Source organism: Lynx rufus, unplaced genomic scaffold (assembly GCF_022079265.1).
Source record: "Lynx rufus isolate CCGP_SWC_20201006 ecotype Redwood Valley unplaced genomic scaffold, mLynRuf1.p SCAF_26, whole genome shotgun sequence".
NCBI lineage: Eukaryota > Metazoa > Chordata > Mammalia > Carnivora > Felidae > Lynx > Lynx rufus.
Window position 1 is genome coordinate 5,562,156 of NW_025814841.1, and position 17,679 is coordinate 5,579,834.

At 46.8% G+C, this 17,679-nt stretch overlaps 1 protein-coding gene across 4 annotated transcripts in view; it reads left to right on the forward strand.

Moving 5' to 3' along the window:
* NCALD (neurocalcin delta) overlaps positions 1 to 17,679 on the forward strand; it is a 404,143-nt gene that overhangs the window by 382,901 nt on the left and 3,563 nt on the right. For all 4 annotated transcript variants that reach the window (XM_047088857.1, XM_047088854.1, XM_047088855.1 and 1 more), the window contains 2 exons: positions 290 to 686; positions 15,357 to 15,462. In XM_047088857.1, the coding sequence (XP_046944813.1) occupies positions 309 to 686; positions 15,357 to 15,462 (484 nt within the window). In that variant the 5' untranslated portion in view covers positions 290 to 308. The remainder of the gene's footprint in view (positions 1 to 289; positions 687 to 15,356; positions 15,463 to 17,679) is intronic.

Below are 17,679 nucleotides of genomic sequence, written 5' to 3' on the forward strand. Positions count from 1 at the left end.
ACTCTCTTCTCCCCCACCTCCTTTTCTCCCTCTTTCTTTCATTATGTATCTACAGTTTCCAAGAGTGACTCTGTACAAAAGACATGAACAGTTTTCTGGGCAGTGGTATTTCTGCTCTGCATTTTCTGTCTGTCTTTCTACCATTTTGTTTGGCTGAGTTGGAAATCCTAGACAATGTTATTGGACTAAAAGAGTTTGTTTCTTTTTTTCCAAAGGAACAATCACAAATGACAAAGCGTGCCTCTAAAGAACAGGTCTAAAAATGATTTATATTCTTCTCTATCTGCAGCTGAATTCTCGCTGCCAGGATGGGGAAACAGAACAGCAAGCTTCGCCCAGAGGTCATGCAGGATTTGCTGGAAAGCACAGACTTTACAGAGCACGAGATCCAGGAATGGTATAAAGGCTTCTTGAGAGACTGCCCCAGTGGACACTTGTCAATGGAAGAGTTTAAGAAAATTTACGGGAACTTTTTCCCTTATGGGGATGCTTCCAAATTTGCAGAGCATGTCTTCCGCACCTTTGATGCCAATGGAGATGGGACGATAGACTTTAGAGAATTCATCATAGCCCTGAGTGTGACCTCGAGGGGGAAGCTGGAACAGAAGCTGAAATGGGCCTTCAGCATGTATGACCTGGACGGAAATGGCTACATCAGCAAGGCAGAAATGCTAGAGATTGTGCAGGTACGTAGCCCTCACCCTTTACAAAGAGAAGAGCAGGAGTCACAGGTAAGGACTGGGAGGTGCACAGTATAGCACTGGTGGGTTGGGGACTGGTGCCCATCTAGGCTTTGATGTGGCCAACCCAGTGTTTCTGAAAATGTTGAACCCATAGTTTAGAACAGGGAGATTGCACACAAAAATGCACACTGGTTGGCATCTCTTGAAAACTCAGATCTGGCAACCCTGGGCCCCCAATTTTGCCTGGCCTTACTCCCCTGGTGCTTTGTGGTGACCCCCACCCTACAAATGGACATACACTCCTCAGGTGATCATTCTCCCTGCGGCCCCTCCATCCACCCATCCCAGTGACCTGCCTGGACCTCTCACCTTTGGGTTTTTTTTGTTTATTTATTTTTAAGAGAGAGAGAGAGCATATGTGAGCAGGGGAGGAAAGAGAAAGGGATCTCTCTCTAGGATCTAAAGCAGCCTGGTGCAGGGCTTGAATTCACAAACTGCAAGATCATGACCTGAGCTGAAGTTGGACGCTTAACTGACTGAGTCACCCAGGCACCCCTCGAACCTTTGGGGTTTTATCCCCTAGAGTGGTGTCTAATGATCAATTTCTGGCCTGGGTTTCAAACCCTGCCTCTTTCAGTCACTACCTCTGTAACTCTGACCAACTTAATTCACCTAAGTGAGCCTCAGTGTGTTTATCTGTGAAATGGAACTGCCAGTGGTTCCCACCCATGTTGTGGGGTTACTTTAAGATTAGATGTGACTGTCTATGTTGAGTGCTTAGCACAGCGCCAGCCATATAGAAAAGCTCGTCATCACCACCATCATTAATTTACAACTTTCATAGACTCTTTTTTTAAAGTTTATTTATTTTGAGAGAGAGAGAGAGAGAGAGAGAGAGAGCATGAGTGGTGGAGGGGCAGAGATTGCGGAGAGGATCCCAGGCAGGCTGCGTGCTGTCAGTGGGCCTCGAACTCGCAAACCCTGAGATCATGACCTGAGCCAAAATCAAGAGTCTGATGCTTAACTGACTGAGCCACCCAGGTGCCCCCAACTTTCTTAAGACTGTTGAATGAAAGCTGGATCTCTAGACTAGGTTCTGTCTCATCAGAGATACAAACATCGTAAAGAATCAAGTCCTCCAAATCACTCACCCAGAGTACATACTGAGTGGAACAGGAGAGTGGGCCCTATTGTCTGCCACATTTTCCCTGTCAGACCCCAAGGGAAGATTGGGAAGGGGCATAAGGAGCTATGGTCATGGTGACTAACAGTTTGATCAGCAGAGTGGGACCCAGAGAGGAGCTTAAGGAGATTGGGACATAGCTGAGGGGAGGATCAGGACAGCTGCAGGCAATAAGCAGGACTAGGTGGGTGGGCAGCACTGGGGAGGGCTGGCCGTCACTCACCATCTTGGCAGGCAAACGGGCCCAAGAGGGAAGCATCTGGAAGCAGACAGCGGTCCAAGAGAGTGGGCATTTGGCTTCCTGGAGGGCTCGTCTCAGAAGCCAGCACTCATTCCAGGACGTCTGGGTTCAGGGATAGATCTGCAGCCCCTGGGGGAACAGGTGGGGCTCTGGAAGGGAGGGGGCATATAACACAAGGAGCCGGAAAGCTGCTGGTGGGGTTGACGATGGAGGCAGAGGGGCACTTGCTTTCAAGGAACCCCGGAGACCCGGTTACAGAAACTAAGGGCAGGGCCAAAAGAGACCCACGCGACTGACTTGTCACTGAGCTACTGTAGCTGAGGCCTGGGGTCTGCTCCTGGGCCAGGGGGCCTGGACCTGCATGGGCAGTGAGAGAGGACAGGTGCACATGGAGCCGGGTGCTGAGCAGGAATCCGACTGACCTTTGTACTAGTTAACTCTCCAAGATCTGCCAACCAGGTCTTTCTGTGCCTCTTCCTTCACCCAGAGCAGCGACTATCTGAATACGGTGTGTTAAATTAATCCCCCAGAGATGGGATCTTAAGCAAGAATAAAGGGTTTCTCCCCTCCCCCAAGGATAAATGCATGAAAAATATAATTTCAACTGTAAAAATATGAGCAGTGTAGGAAAATATAAAAACAAAAGGGAAGAATTTTCCATAATCCCACTCCTCCCACAAAGAGAATCACTGCTAATAATTTTCTAATAGTAGAAAATAATATTTTCTGTTCTTATTTCCATGCATTCAAAAATATCTAACTGACTTCACAATGTATATGAAATTTTGCATCTTGCCATTTTCACTCAACATAGTAATACAGGCATTTGTCGTGTTATAAAAACTTAAAAAAAAATTTTTTTAATGTTTATTTAGTTTTGAGAAAGAGACAGAGCGTGAGTGGGGGGAGGGGCAGAGAGAGGCGGAGACACAGAATCTGAAGCAGCCTCCAGGCTCCAAGCTCTGACCTGAGCCGAAGTCAGACACTCAACCGACTGAGCCACCCAGGCACCCCTGATGTTATAAAAACTTTTAATAATGATATTTTATTCTTAATGTTTTATTTTTGAGAGAGAGTGCGACTGGGGGAGGGCAGAGAGACACAGAATCCAAAGTAGGCTCCAGGCTCTGAGCTGTCCGCACAGAGCCTGACGCGGGGCTTGAACTCACGAACCATGAGATCATGACCTGAGCCAAAGTCTGATGCTCAACCAACCGAGCCACCCAGGTGCCCCAATAATGATACATTAATAGCTGCATAATAGTCATACGATATAATTTACTTACTCTTCCCCTACTGTTGGATATTTAGGTTGTTTCCACGTTTTATTATTATATATGATACTGTAACATTTAAATATAAAATAACAGATAATTCTTGTGCATGAAGCTTTTTCTATATTTGGGACTATTCCCTTAGAGTGGATTCCCAGAATTGCAATCACTGAGCCGAAGGGAAGGAGCATTGATTTCTGAGACACTTGACACTGTGCCAAATTGTTTTTCCAAACATGCTCCCTGAGTGACTGAAGGGCGTCCCAGGTCATTGCACTTTTCTGATTTTTCCTAATCTTTTCTAATTAAACAAAAATTTAAATTTCAAATGGGACTCATTTTCATTAGCTTTATTTTCTCTCTCCTTTTTATCTGGGCATTGTGCTGTGCTCTGTCCCCCCTTCCCCTCCCCCCCCCCCCCCCCGACTTTCCGCCATGTCCTCTGCCTCACTGCAGAAAAAGGGGCGAGTACATTCTCCTTTTGAAGAGAACTACTTCCTGATTGGGATCTAAGAAAAAAAAATCCTGTTAGCCACTGTGTTAGCTCCTGTTTAACATTTTTTGCACAGTTCTCCTGGTCGATGATGTGGTGGCCAGTATTAATGAATATGTTGACCCCCAGTCAAGGAGAACCCTCTGGACCCCACCGGCTTCTGAAAATCAAACCCGGCACCCATTTTGTTTCACACCTGCCCTGAAGCACTGCTAAGTAGCTGGGAATAAATAGTAGGGGAGGAATACAGACACTCTCCCTGGGCTGAGGAATTCTGGTTTGCAAGGGAGGGTGAGAACATTGCAGAGAATGTGCAGAAGGTGCTGGTAAGCACGGGTTTTTCCGGAGCCTGCAAATGGAGTTTCCTACAGCACCCTGAGGATTGACATTCACGACTCACCCCCCACCGTGGGGAGGAAATACTGTGGCACCTTGAGGCGACTTCCAAATTGCCAATGAGATTAAATTACATTTAGAATCATTTTCCTATTAAGGGCTATGTTATTCTATTCTGCTACTTTGCAAACTGACGATTCATGTATTCTGTCTCATTCTAATGCTAATCCCAAGTTTCCAGTGGATGAACTGGAATGTGTAGGATGTTGCCAAACTTCCCTTCCTATTTTTCTTCTCTTTTTTCACCCCATTCTGAAAGCCCAAACTCCAGACCCTGTCCCAAGAAGTTGTGTATCCTCGTGCGGATTCTCTCTCTCTCTCTCTCTCTCTCTCTCTCTCTCTCTCTCTCTCTTTCTCTTTTTTTGGTTCCAGCTGCTCTGCACCATTGAGGAAGTACCTTTGCAGGGGTGCATGTACTTCAGAGAGTCACTGTCCCATTGGGTTTCTGCTTTGTAGGCGGGCAAATATATGGTAGAGAATGAGGAGATGAGAGCAGGCTGGAGGCCAGCAGAAGCATTCACAAATTAAGGTCCTATTTCTTAAAGTGAGTAAACCTACAGCTTGATAACAAGGATCGATATATAAATTCTTGACCGAACTTCTGCTCCTCCAAGACTCAGCAATGCAAAGCAATTTAATAAAATGCAAATTTGTGGTGTTCACCTACAGACACTAAAACCGGGCGGGGTGTAGACTGGGGTCCCAACAAGTTTATAATTAGGCTTGACAATGAATGGAGTGTAGTATTGCCTACATTTTCTAGTGTTTTTCTTCCCTGATGTTGCTTCTCAGTTAGGCGTCAGTGTCCACAGAATGGCTTACGGTGACAAGCTTTGGTCTCTGTCACGCTGACTGCACTGTGGCAGTTTCCTCTTGGTGCTGTAACAAATTGCCATAAACTTAGTTGCTTAAAACAACGGGGTCGTTATCTTACAGTTCTCCAGGTCAGAGGTCTGAAATTAGTTTTACTGGACCAAAATCAAGGCGTCCATGGGATGCAACCTATGGGGGAAGCATTTCTTGGCTTGTGGCCTCCTTCATCCACGCTCAAAGTCAGCAATAGTAGATTGACTGAGTCCTTCTCACACGAGCGTTTTCCTGGGCATCTCACTCTCTTCTCTCTTCTACTCATAAAGACCATTGCACCTACACTGAGACCAGCCAGATAGGACTGGTCCCCCGTCTCAAGGTCCTTAACTTAATCACATCTGCAAAGTCCCTTTTACTATATCAGGTAACATATTCACATGTTCTAGGGATTATGACAGGCACATCTTGTGGGGGACCATTATTCAGTCTGCCACATATACTAAAATGCAGATATTTTCCTTTTTTAAAAAAATAATTTTGTGCTATATCAACATCTGGATGAACAAGCAAAAACATACACAGATTTATTTTTAGAGTCTTGAACATTTTTACATTCACATGCTTATTTTTTTTTAAGTGACAAATTTAGGAACATGATTTAGGCCCAGTGTTTTATTGCATCAAAACTGCCTCTCGGGAGTCATGAGCCAGACCACAGCTCTGACTTTTCCCCATTTTACAGCAGAGCCTCTCCTCTGGGTGGGAGCTAGGGTCAGCCCTCTGCTACAAGAGCAGGGAGAAGGCTTCCTGTCTGTGCATCAGCCCAGGTGGAGATAGGTCTGCACACCTACACCCTTCACAGCACAGGGGCCGAGGAAGGGGCCGAGTGAGCCAAAGAGTGGCATTGCTGATTTGGCCATGAATGCCTGGACCTTCCCTGGGATGTTGGGGGTAAGAGAGCACTGAATTTGAGGATCCATCAATGGGACCATAGCACTCCCAGGGAGAGAATGTAGAAAAAACATAGAGTTAAATTAGCCCCCTTCTGTTCTCAGGAAGTAACCGGGACCCTTGAAAGAACAAGTTTTTAACTACAGGACTGTCATTGGTTAGGCGTATATAAGCTGCATTGCATTACCTTTATAACTACATGAAAATCATAGGCTGAGACAAAAAGGGATCGCCCATATCCAAAACAAAGATAGAGCAGGAGCCAAGGGAAGGACTGGCACGTGAGAATGGGTGTCTTTCTTTTGGCTGGCCTATTTGGTAAAGCATGCGACTCTTGATCTTGGGTATTGTGAGTTCAAGCCCCACGTTGGGTGTAGTGACTACTTAAAAAAGAAAACTTAAAAAAAAAGAATGGGTGTCTTGTGTAAAACAGGTCAATATCACTTTGCCCCTCTTCTTTTTTAATCTCCCTTTTCCTTTTTCTTCCTTGGGCAAGTTACTTAACCTTTCTGTGCATTGTTTTCGTGATTTGTGAACTGGAACTAATCATAACACCTGCCTCATGGGTAATTGCTAAGGTCAGACAGTCATTGCAAGCAAAGCACATAGATCGGTGCCTGTCATGGGGTATCACTCAATAAATGTTGGCTACCATTATCCTAACACAGTTTCCAGAGCTAGGACAGGATGTTTGCCTCCTAAATAAAGGAAGGTCATTTCCTAAAGGACTAGGTAATAGATAGAATCTCCTATTAAGTTTTAAGTTAAGTTTTACCTAGTAATAAAAAGTATGTTGACAAAGAAGAGGGAGGTAACCCCACACCTTCAATTGGTGGATCTCACAGAAGAGATATTTTTGTTCAGGTGACTTTAGGAGTTCCTGACCTTCTTCACCTGTTATCTTTTCTACCCAACACTAGGCCATCTGAGAATAACTAAAACTTCTGGGCTACTCTGTTGCTCACAGGACTCAGGTAAAAGAAAGATCAGCTTTCCAGGAGAGAATGTGGTTGGCACTAGGGATCCCCCAAGCCCAAAGTGGTTGACCTGAGCCCACAGGCATACTTCATGCATTGGGAGTCTTTGGGGAAGACCTGGCTGGATTTGTCCTTAAGTTCAAGTTAGAGACTTTTGAAAAGGAAATACACAGGAGACTTTCGGAGGGGAATACACAGGCTGACATAATATTATCCCTAAAAGTCCTCAGGAAACTTACTTTGAAGACCAGGTTGAAAGTGCTCTAATTAGCATATTTGTTACTTGGATGTTAATGATGGCTTCGACGTTGGGGGTAAGAGAACACTGAATTGGAGGATCCATCAATGGGACCACAGCACTCCCAGGGAGAGTATGCTGTCTTGGAATCAGACCCTTCCTCCTAGTTATGATTCAGGGTTAATTGGCATTTTTGATGAAGGCAAATGAACTTCAGGACACCCTTAGTCTACCTTTTTATACCTTTTGAATGAATGAGACCTGAAGGAAGGAGGTTGGGGGTATATTGGCAGCTCATCACAGAAGATACATTTTTGTTTCTTTTAGCAGTATTGGAATTTTTTTCTTTTTAAATATTTATTTATTTTGAGAGAGAGAGAGCTCGAGAATGAGCGGGGGAGGGGCAGAGAGAGAGAGAGACTCCCAATCAGGGGGACGGGGCACAGGTTTGCCCTCCAGGAGCACCACACAAATGCACAGATTAGTCCCAGCTGGTTGCAAGATCACCAACTGACCTTTCGCACAATCAGCTTGTGAGTATTTGTGCCACAGAGGACCAAGGTCAGGACCGGGAAACCTTCTTTACGTTTTTTAAGAGCCACTTCCTGAGTGGCACCTTGCATTTTTCCTCCCGATCATCGTTCTAAATTGGTGTCATAGACACTAGGTCAATTTTAATATATTCCTGGAGACCTAAAACACTGTGCTCTTTTGATTCTGGGGGAAAAAGAGTGAGGGGTGAGACAAGAGCTTCTAATCTATTTTGATACGGTACCTGGGAATTCAGGTCCACACCCTCACCTAATTCTCAGTTATGAATGTGGACCACGGATATGACCCTGGCGTGCACCTTCGATTTCTTTCCTGGAGGAAGTTCTAAAGCAATTGCTTCGGCTAGTGGCTTCCTCTCAGGACTAATCTTCGCGCTTACCAGTGTTTGGTTGTGTTTGGTTTATCCCTTTCTTATTAGGGGATTAATCTTATGACAAGAGTTTAACTCTTAGCATCCAGTATGCCATCTGGCAATGTGAGCGAGGCAGCCCTCTCTGGCTCTTCCCTTCCAATGTCCTTTGTGGACTGCTCTTCGTTCTTCGGCTCCCTGAACATGGATACTCTCAGAGTTCCAGCTACAGCCCTTATTTCCTGTCATTCCCTCCAAGAAGTCTCCTCTCATCAGTGTTTGCGGTGGGTTGAGCATAATGATGAGTGCTTTCCACGCTGTGGTAGTTTCCTAGGGTTGCCATAACAAATTGTCATAAACTGGGAAGCGTAGAACCACAGGAATGTATTCTCTCAGGGTTCTGGAGGCCAGAGTCCAAAATCAAGGTAGGGACAAGGTTGGTTCCTTCTGGGAACTCCAGCGGGGAGGGTAATCTGTTTCACGCCTCTTAGCATCGGTGGTGACTGGTAACACTTGGCCCTTCTTGGCTCACAGCTGCATCACTCCAGCTTCTGCCTCCATCATCACATGACATTCTTCCTGTGTGTCCGTGTCCAACTTTCCTTCCTTTGAATTGCTGGATCGATTAGGGCCCGTCCGAATCCAGCATGATCTTATTTTACCTGATTACATTGTCAAAGACCCTATTTTCTTTTTTTTTTTTTAATTTTTTTTTTCAACGTTTATTTATTTTTGGGACAGAGAGAGACAGAGCATGAACGGGGGAGGGGCAGAGAGAGAGGGAGACACAGAATCGGAAACAGGCTCCAGGCTCTGAGCCATCAGCCCAGAGCCTGACGCGGGGCTCGAACTCCCGGACCGCGAGATCGTGACCTGGCTGAAGTCGGGCGCTTAACCGACTGCGCCACCCAGGCGCCCCAAAGACCCTATTTTCAAATAAGGTCACCTTACCAGGCTCTGGGTAGACATGAAGTTTTGCAAGATACTGTTCAACTCCGTGCACGTGCATGATCTCATTGAATCTTCATGCCAACCTTATTAGCCCCAATTTATGCAGGAAACAACTGATTACTTCCAGATCCCCAGCTTTGTTACGTCCAAATCTTAGTAAACATCTCCACCGAGATGTTGCACTGGCACTTGAAGGTCAGTATTCCTGAATCAAACTCATCATTGCCCCCCAACCCCCCAAACATGGAGGCCTAGAATACAACAGCTCTGGAATGTCTGTTAGGGACCATAAAAGGCCTCTTCGGATAGGGCTCTTTGAAGCTGCTTTTGCGTTGCACTTAATGTAAGATTGAAAACAAATATTAATTGCCCATATCGAAGAATGATGGGTATCACTGCTGACTTAAAAGAGGACAGTGACAGGAGGAATGATAGATTTAAGAAAATACTAAGGAGACAGATTCACTGGGTCCTAGAAATGGAGATAGATGGCAGAGAGGTACCAAAGATGTCTTTGCACCACAGGGTGGATGGCAGGGCTATTCACATGTGCATGCGTGCGCGCGCGTGCACACACACACACACACACACACACACACACACACACAGGATTTTGAGGGCAATGAGTTTGCTTTTTCCAAGTAAAATCTTACATGGAACCTAAAATAGGAATGGAGCGGCTTTGGTTGAAAAGGGACAGGGTCTTCTCCCTTCACCCTCTCCCTGTGAAGGTACCTATAGCACCTGCATAGAACATTAGGGAAGTTACTGACTTCAGGTGTTCTTCTCACTCTGAACAAGAAACCACTGACACCATTCCAGACACACAGACTTCGATCCTATTTCAAAAGTGTTTCTAAGAAAGATCCTCACGGCCTCTCTCCACCCTCATTTCCCGATGTGCAATATTCTTCTAAGTGGGGTGCTGTTCTTTATCTAGAATCTCAAAGCAACCCCCACCCTGTACCGTTTAACTTCTGCCCTTGGTCAGTTGTCACGCGGCCTTGGATGTCCTGTTAGAAGACCCTCCATCTGGTGAAAAAAGACGGTCTGGTTTCCTTTAGAGAGAGAAGGTCAAGTTTGACTCTTGGCACTGTGCCTGCCCTCCGTTAATCCTACAACTTTTATCAGTGCAGACGTGACTCCTAATTTTCCAGAATTCCAAGAAGTGGTTCATTCAGAGGAAAAAAGGAAGAAAAATATAGGGCACAAGGAAGCTGGTGAGACCCCGGGCTGCAGGGCAGAAAACTGTCCCAAGCCTATATAGGGGCAGAGCCAGAGCTGGGCTCTTGGGCAACCCATAGCTCTGTGTTTACCCAGATTTGAGAATAAGGCTCTTCAAGTTTAATTAAAAACAGGATGTCCCTGCTGGGCCTCTCATTGACATTGCTAAAAATAAGCAGGAAAGTAGCCTGGCCTCTTCATGGTTTAATCCCATTAAATTTGGGGAGGGGGGGTAGTAGAGCTAATAAAAGACATGATTTGTTTCAGATTGCTGTCTGGCATTGTGTCTTTTCTCCCTGTGCTGTGGAGTCCTAGATTCTGAAGTTCTAATGCAATCAGCTCTGGGTTATTGATGCCGTGGGAAGGGGACAGACGATTTCCCAAATGTGGTTTTGCCTGGTCGCCATCTACTTACTCACTCTTGGGACCACAGGGACTTGTCACCTCAGCTCTTTGCTCACTGCTCTGGTGCCACACACATCAGAGACCTGGTTTTGTGAATAATCCACTAACCCCTGTCTGAGTTGATGCACATTAAAAAAAAAAAAAATTCTAACCTAGGGCCATGAAAGAGCTGTCTGGAATGTGAGCCTCTCGAAGGAGCCCTCACTTCCTCCTCAACTTTACAATATGCTCAGACATTGTGCCTCTTGCCCAATTCCAGAAGTCCTGTTTGCAAATATACTGAGGTAAGGGCATCCTGACTTTCTTCATTGCTTTGTTTTGATTTGGATTTTGGTTTTTATATTAACCCATCTTTATTTCTCTGTTCCAACCCCACTCCTTTGGCCTAATAGCAAAAGGCTAAATCTCTTAAAGACCTTCTGTTGAGTGTGGGAACCTCGTTTTCTAACACAAATGCATCTGTTCATTTGATCTTTCGTTTGTTCAACCAAGAGTATTAAGGGAATAATCTCTGGATTATTGCACAGTTGACTTCCCATCAGAATTCCAGGAAGGAGAAGAATTTCATGAGCCCCAGCTCTTAGAGGCTGGGAGTTCCAAGGAATGCTCCCGACCAGTGAATTTACTCACCATCATGGGAACCAGAGGTAGTGTAAGTAAAGGCTTTTGTAACAGTAAGACATCATTGGAATCACTGCACCCATCTAAATGGTGCTTTGGGTCACCAATATGGTGTCTCCCTAGCCTTCTACCAGAGGACTGGTGAGATACACAATAAGAAAGACCATATCGGTCATGTTGATAGTTGACTGCCACCACCTAGCACGTAGTAGACACTCAATAAATGATGAGTAAATTATTAATGACAGTTTTTAAATTCTCTGACCACCATTGCCTGCTAGTAAGGGAGTAGGGATGGATTTGGGGAGTAGGTGCAAATAGAATCAAATTTAATATCGCTTCTCTCTTTTGGTTGCTTATTGGAGAAATACAAATACCCTCATCTGATCGGGGCCCCAGTGGTCTGTCCTGAGCTGCTCCAGAGCCACATCTTGTACCATATCCCCCACACTCCCTCAGCCTTCTTGCCATTCTTCCTACCTGGGTGTCTATGCACCTGTTTCCTCTGTCCCTTTTCTCTGTAAGCTGTCCACTTCATCTTTTTGCTTTCCTCACTCCTCGGGGAAGACTGCCCTCATCCTCCCGGCAAGGAGTGTTCCCCCGTTACGACATCTCATCAGACCATGCACCCTCCTTTGTAGCACTTTCCTCAACAAATGTTTTACACTCATTTCTTTGATTGTTTAAATAATGTCAGTCTGCCTTATTTAACAGTAAACCTTTGAGGGCAAGGATGGGGTAGATAGGCCTGGTATGTGATAGCTGATCGACAAATAGTTGGGGAATGACTGAGTGAATGGATGAATGACAAAAGGAGTGGGGGTAAATTGAGATCAGGGGTTTTCCCACCTGGAGTCCGTGGACGGGCTCCTGAATCCATGAGCCCCTGAAGCTGTCTGTAACAGTGAGTGGAGATCCATGAGCATGTGTGCCTGGTTCCTGAGCGGAGAGCCTGTAGCTTTTGATAGACTGAAAAATTGTGGGGACCAAGGGCATGGTGCCCAAGATGGGCCACTTAGGCATGAAGATTATTTTGAGTTTTTTAAATGAGCATTTGAAACTGAGCAGATTCAAGGAAAGCTCTTTGCCTCCCCCACAACTGTCTAAAAGGAATTTAGGTAGAGGACCTGCTCCAGAAAGAGAGCTGTCACCACAAAGAGCTACATTATGGTATGATCTAGGTGTGGTAGACAGGAAGGAACCTAGCAAGGCCTGTTTGATCAAAGTCCTCTACGTCCCATGGTTTCCAAGTGTCCCCAGGACACATTTGTTTACCAAACATTTACTCCTTTTCATTTTCCTATGAATTACGATTTTTCCCTTTGAAGTCCCAGACTCCTGTCCCCTTCTCCTTAGTTCAGGATGACATACATGCCTCATTTCGACTGTCTTTGGAATCTTTGATATCTGTGTGGATTCCCCATGTGCACAATATTAAATTTGATTTCCTCCTGCTTGTCTCTTGTCAGCTTGAGTCTTAGTCCAATTAGAGGGCTTTTGAAGGGCAGAGGAAAGTCTCCCTCCCCAACAGAATCTTTAAGGGGTTTCACATGAATATGTTTAATTATATAAAGAAAGGGAGGAAGAAAAGAGAATGGGAAGCTGAGAAAAGCATAACAAGAGGAGAAAGGGGAACTTTATAACGAGAAGCAGAATAGAACATTGAGAGTAGAGGAAGAGCCTGAGAGGAGGCGATGGGGGGCTGGGGACAGTTATTCCTGAATGAATCCTTCAAACTTATGAGCCCGAGTCTGTGCAAAGCCCTGTGTTAGGAACTGTCAGGGGTTCAATAGCCAGATCAGACTGCCACCATCCCGTCTAAGAGGAGAATGTTGTTGGTAACTACAGTTCAAGTAAATGGGATGGAATGATCCAAGAGAGGCTTTGAATAGAGCCATTTGCTAGCACAGAGGAAGGGAAATTACACATAGAAGGAAGACCCTGGAAGACTTCCTGGAGGAGGGTAACATTTCAACCTGCCCTTAACACATGAGTAGGATTTTTGGGAGAGGGAGAGGGCCAGGTGAGCACTGAGATAAGGGAAGAGCATAACAGAGCTGCTGCTGGTCCAGGAAAGCAAGGTGGGTGTTGGGCAGGTTGTCGAGCTCTGGAGAGGACTTCTGCTCTCTGCTGCTGTTACCACATGTTCACCTGGTCCAGGAACTCTGAGCACCTGTCTTCCTGTTTGTAAAAAGAACTCTATCTTTATGGGCTTTTCTAGTTCCCTCCAGGAGTCAGGTGTCCCCAGGGGCTTGGCATTTGGCACTCTAGGCCCAGCACAGATGGCGGTGTAGACCCGGGCTAGAGTGGACAGCAAGTAGGGGTCCAGGAGGAAGACAGAGTGTGGTTTGTTTCATGCCTTCACTGCACACTTCCATGAACGTTTCCTGAGGGAGCTGACTATGGCCAAGTTTACCCCAGTGACACCCACGATCTGAGACAGAACTGTAACTCTGAACTTGACTTTTCTCCCAGGCAGAATCACTGTGGAGGCCACCCTGGAGTTGAGCAAGGGCTTTGGGGGGGTTTCAGACAGACTCAGGGAACCTGGCCTGAGGGATCCCTATGGTGTGGAATCCGCCCAAGGGTGAACCCTGGGTGAGTCAGTTTTTCATTCCTCATTTATTGATTGGGATTAGAACATTCGCTGCCTTTTTCTCCAGAATGAGGCAGAGTTTATCCTAAAAAAGACTGTAAAGCAAGTTAAGCTGAGCCTTTAGTATCAATTTTTTTTCTCTCACACATTTCTCATTGGAAAACTACTTTCTCTCAGCTGGCTTCCTTTCTCCCCTCCCTCCAACTATCCCATGGCATCTGAAGCTCCAGAACCTTCCAGATTTTTTTGTGCCCACCCTCCTGCAAAATCTACTTTTTCTAAAACTGCTTCCCCAGACTAAAGTACCCAGAGTGAATCTGATTAGCAAAGTCATGGCCTGGGGATAAAAACAGTGACTTTACATTATTTCCAAATCAAATCTACATTTGACAACTGCCACATTCCAAGCCTTTACTGAGTACCACACGGGCTCCACTATGGTGGGGGAGACAGCTTCAGTATTGCATACGAAACTCAGTCAAACCCTCTGTTGCTCATCAGATTTACCCAATTTATCTTAAGCCTTGAGCTGCTAAATTATTGAATACAAAGCTTGGATGGCAGCTTGCCTCCATCTTGGGGATGCCCGGGAGCTTGCTGGAAAGGAATGTGAGGTGATTGCCACATATGGGGGCAGGGGGAGGGGGAGAGGATTGGGATGGATTAGTAATGTCTGCCTGGGAGAAGACATGCGCGGACATTTGCAGGCCATCATGGGTTTATTATGCTTGAGGGACCAAGGTGGAGAGACCCACCTGTCTTTCTGACCTGAGGACTGTTATCCACAGCCTTGCTTTTAGAAGTGGTGTTCTCAGGATAGCAACAGCAGCATCACACGGGAGCTTGTTAGAAATGCAGAATCCCAGGGGCACCTGGGTGGTTCATCCAGTTAAGTGTTGACTTAGGCTCAGGCCATGGTCTTGCCCTTTGTGAGTTCCAGCCCCGTGTTGGGTAGGCTCTGTGCTGACAGCTCAGAGCCTGGATCCTGCTTAGGATTCTGTGTCGCCCTCTCTCTCTGCCCCTCCCCTGCTTACACTCTGTCTCTCTCTCTCTCAAAAATAAACAAACATTAAAAAAAAAAGTGCAGAATCCCAGGCCCCCATTACCCCCACCCCACCCTGATCAATCAGATTCTGCATTTTCACAAGATCCCCAGGGGATTCATATGCACAAGAAAGTCTGAGACACAGGGGTCTAGTGGGTCTTCCTGCCAGGTTCTCACTGCTGGAGCAAGCAAGTTCTGCTGGCCAGGCATCTCTCGGTAGTCACTGCACATCGGTTTTCTACAACAGATCGGCAGGAATGGGACTAACTCCCTGGGCTAATGGAGGATGTCCCATTCACCCCTACATTTGGGAGGTTTAATAATAAGGCTGTTATGTTTCTGGCTTATACGTTGTTTCTGTCCCCAGGCGATCTATAAGATGGTTTCCTCCGTAATGAAAATGCCTGAAGACGAGTCAACCCCAGAGAAAAGGACAGAAAAGATCTTCCGCCAGATGGACACCAACAGAGATGGTAGGAGGCCAAGGCTGCTTTGCTCTGCTCAGTGGGGACTGCTGGAGGGGCTGGGGCCACCCAGGCAGGGCAGTGCCACCCGAGGGCAAGATACTGGCCGCAAAGACGTGGTTTCAGCTCTTTGTGAAACTGGCTCATCCCGCATGCTCCCTGGTAGTACAGGACAGAGAAGGACCGAGGTGGGAACAGGCCTAAACCACAGCAGGCTGGATCCCTGCAGGCCAGCTAATCAGAAAGCAGAGAGGGACTTGGTGCTACTCCACTCAGACCCTGGCCTTTCACCCCAGCCTGCCCAGGGGGTGTGGTTGGGCTCTTCTGCGCATGCCCTAAGGGGTTGGTTTCCTGGAGTCTGGTCTTCCCCAGTGGAAGTGGGGAAGGGGAGGAGGGGAGGGAGGTGGCCAGCAGTTTCCACCCTGAGGGTGCCATCCACAATTCAGACCCAACAAGAGGAATCAGAACAATCCCAAGTGAAAAGGAAGAGTAGATTTCAAACTCAAGGACAGTGGGTTTTAGATATTGGGTTGCCAGATAAGTTATAGGAGGCCTAATCAACTCTGAATTTTGGATAAACAAATGATATTCTTTCTAGAAGTATGCCCTGTGAAATATATGGGACATACTTATATGAGAAGAATTCTTGTTTATTTGAAATTCAGTGTTTAACTGGGCATCCTGTATTTTATCTGCCAAATCTGGCCACCCTATTTAGATGGGACACCTGAATTTAAAGCGCTGAGCGCTGAGTCTGGTACGTAAGAAACCCACGCGTCAGGCAGGGTAACACTTGCTATTATTACCAGCTCCCCTGATTCCCTGGGCGTCCCCAGCAAATCTTGTCCGTGACGTGCGAACGCTCTTGTATCCCCCAAATGGTGCTGGTGGACAGAATGACAGGAGGCTTTGTAGTACAGGGAGCCTCTCTTTCTACTCCACGCACCTCGGGGGCACCAGCTGCCTGAGAATCTGGCTTTGCAGGGTGCGGACCAATCTGTTTGCTTTGCTTCCTGCACAGAGGTGCTATCACATCCGATTTCCCCTTACGCACCTTAATTCACCGCAGATAGATTGTTTTGCGAAGACAAAACAAATGGGATTGTTTGACAGTTAATGAACTTGCTGATTTTCAACTGCACGTTTTGCTGGTGCTCCAGGGGAGCACAGGTGGGTTTGTGTCCTGCTCTAGGGCCCAGCCCCCTGGCAGGAAGAGAGCTATAGGATGAGCGAAGGTGCAGGTGCTGGAGGACAAAACTTTCGTGTGCGCTGCTCATAGGCAGGGAGTTAGAGGCTCGCTATAATGGTGTCACGGGGTCCTGACTGGGGCAGCACTCGCGGAACACATCCCGCTGCTAAAAGCCCGGTGCTTTCCTAAGGGGCAAAAGTGGGGAGGGGGTGGGAGCCTGGAGCAGAGGCTTCACCTACAGTCTCCCCACTGTGAGATTCTTCTTGGTGGAGGCTCTTTGCGTGGAGCCCCAGGCCTCAGACTGGAAAAGTCAGGACACACAGGCAACGTAGCCCTGGAGTCTACTCAGAAGCACATGGGGAGTTAATCCAAGAGACCCAGACATAGAGGTGAAATGTTGGGTGTTCCCCGCTGCTTCCGGTCCAAGGTTCCCAGGGCTTACCTTTGGAGATCCTCAAGTGTTCAAGTGGCCATTGCCCTCTGCCTTTGTTCACGCCAGCCTTTCAAACCTAACAAGTCTTCACCATTTTAACCACGGTTAGAGCAGGGGCAGGACACAAAGCCTAGAGGCAGCCTGCTCTATATTAAAAATAAATAGATGCATAAAAGCCCACCTTTCTCCTCCTCATAGCTAAAGTAGATTTGGTTAAATGAGAACTAGGTGCTGGGGGAGTGGGTTGTGATGAAGGGGAAGACATATTTGTTGATGTCTCTGAGTATGGGGTGGTGAAGGCTTCCGTAGGCAGTATCCTTTCTGTCTGGGTCTGGAATGAGTGGAGAAGAGACAGTCCTTGAGGGTGGATTTTGTTGGGGGGGGGGGGGGCGGGTAGAGCCTAGCGTGAGAGCCTGAGGGCATTCGGACAAGACCCACAGCAACAGGAAGCCCCAGTGGGCATGGGCTGTCCTCGGGGGCAGGGGGAGCAGGTCCCTTGTGGGAGCTCCTATCAAGAGCAGGCCCAGCAGCTCTTCCCAAGGAGGGACCCTTCTGGAAGCATCAGCAATGGTGGAGAAGCTTTGTGCCGCCCCCACCCCCCACA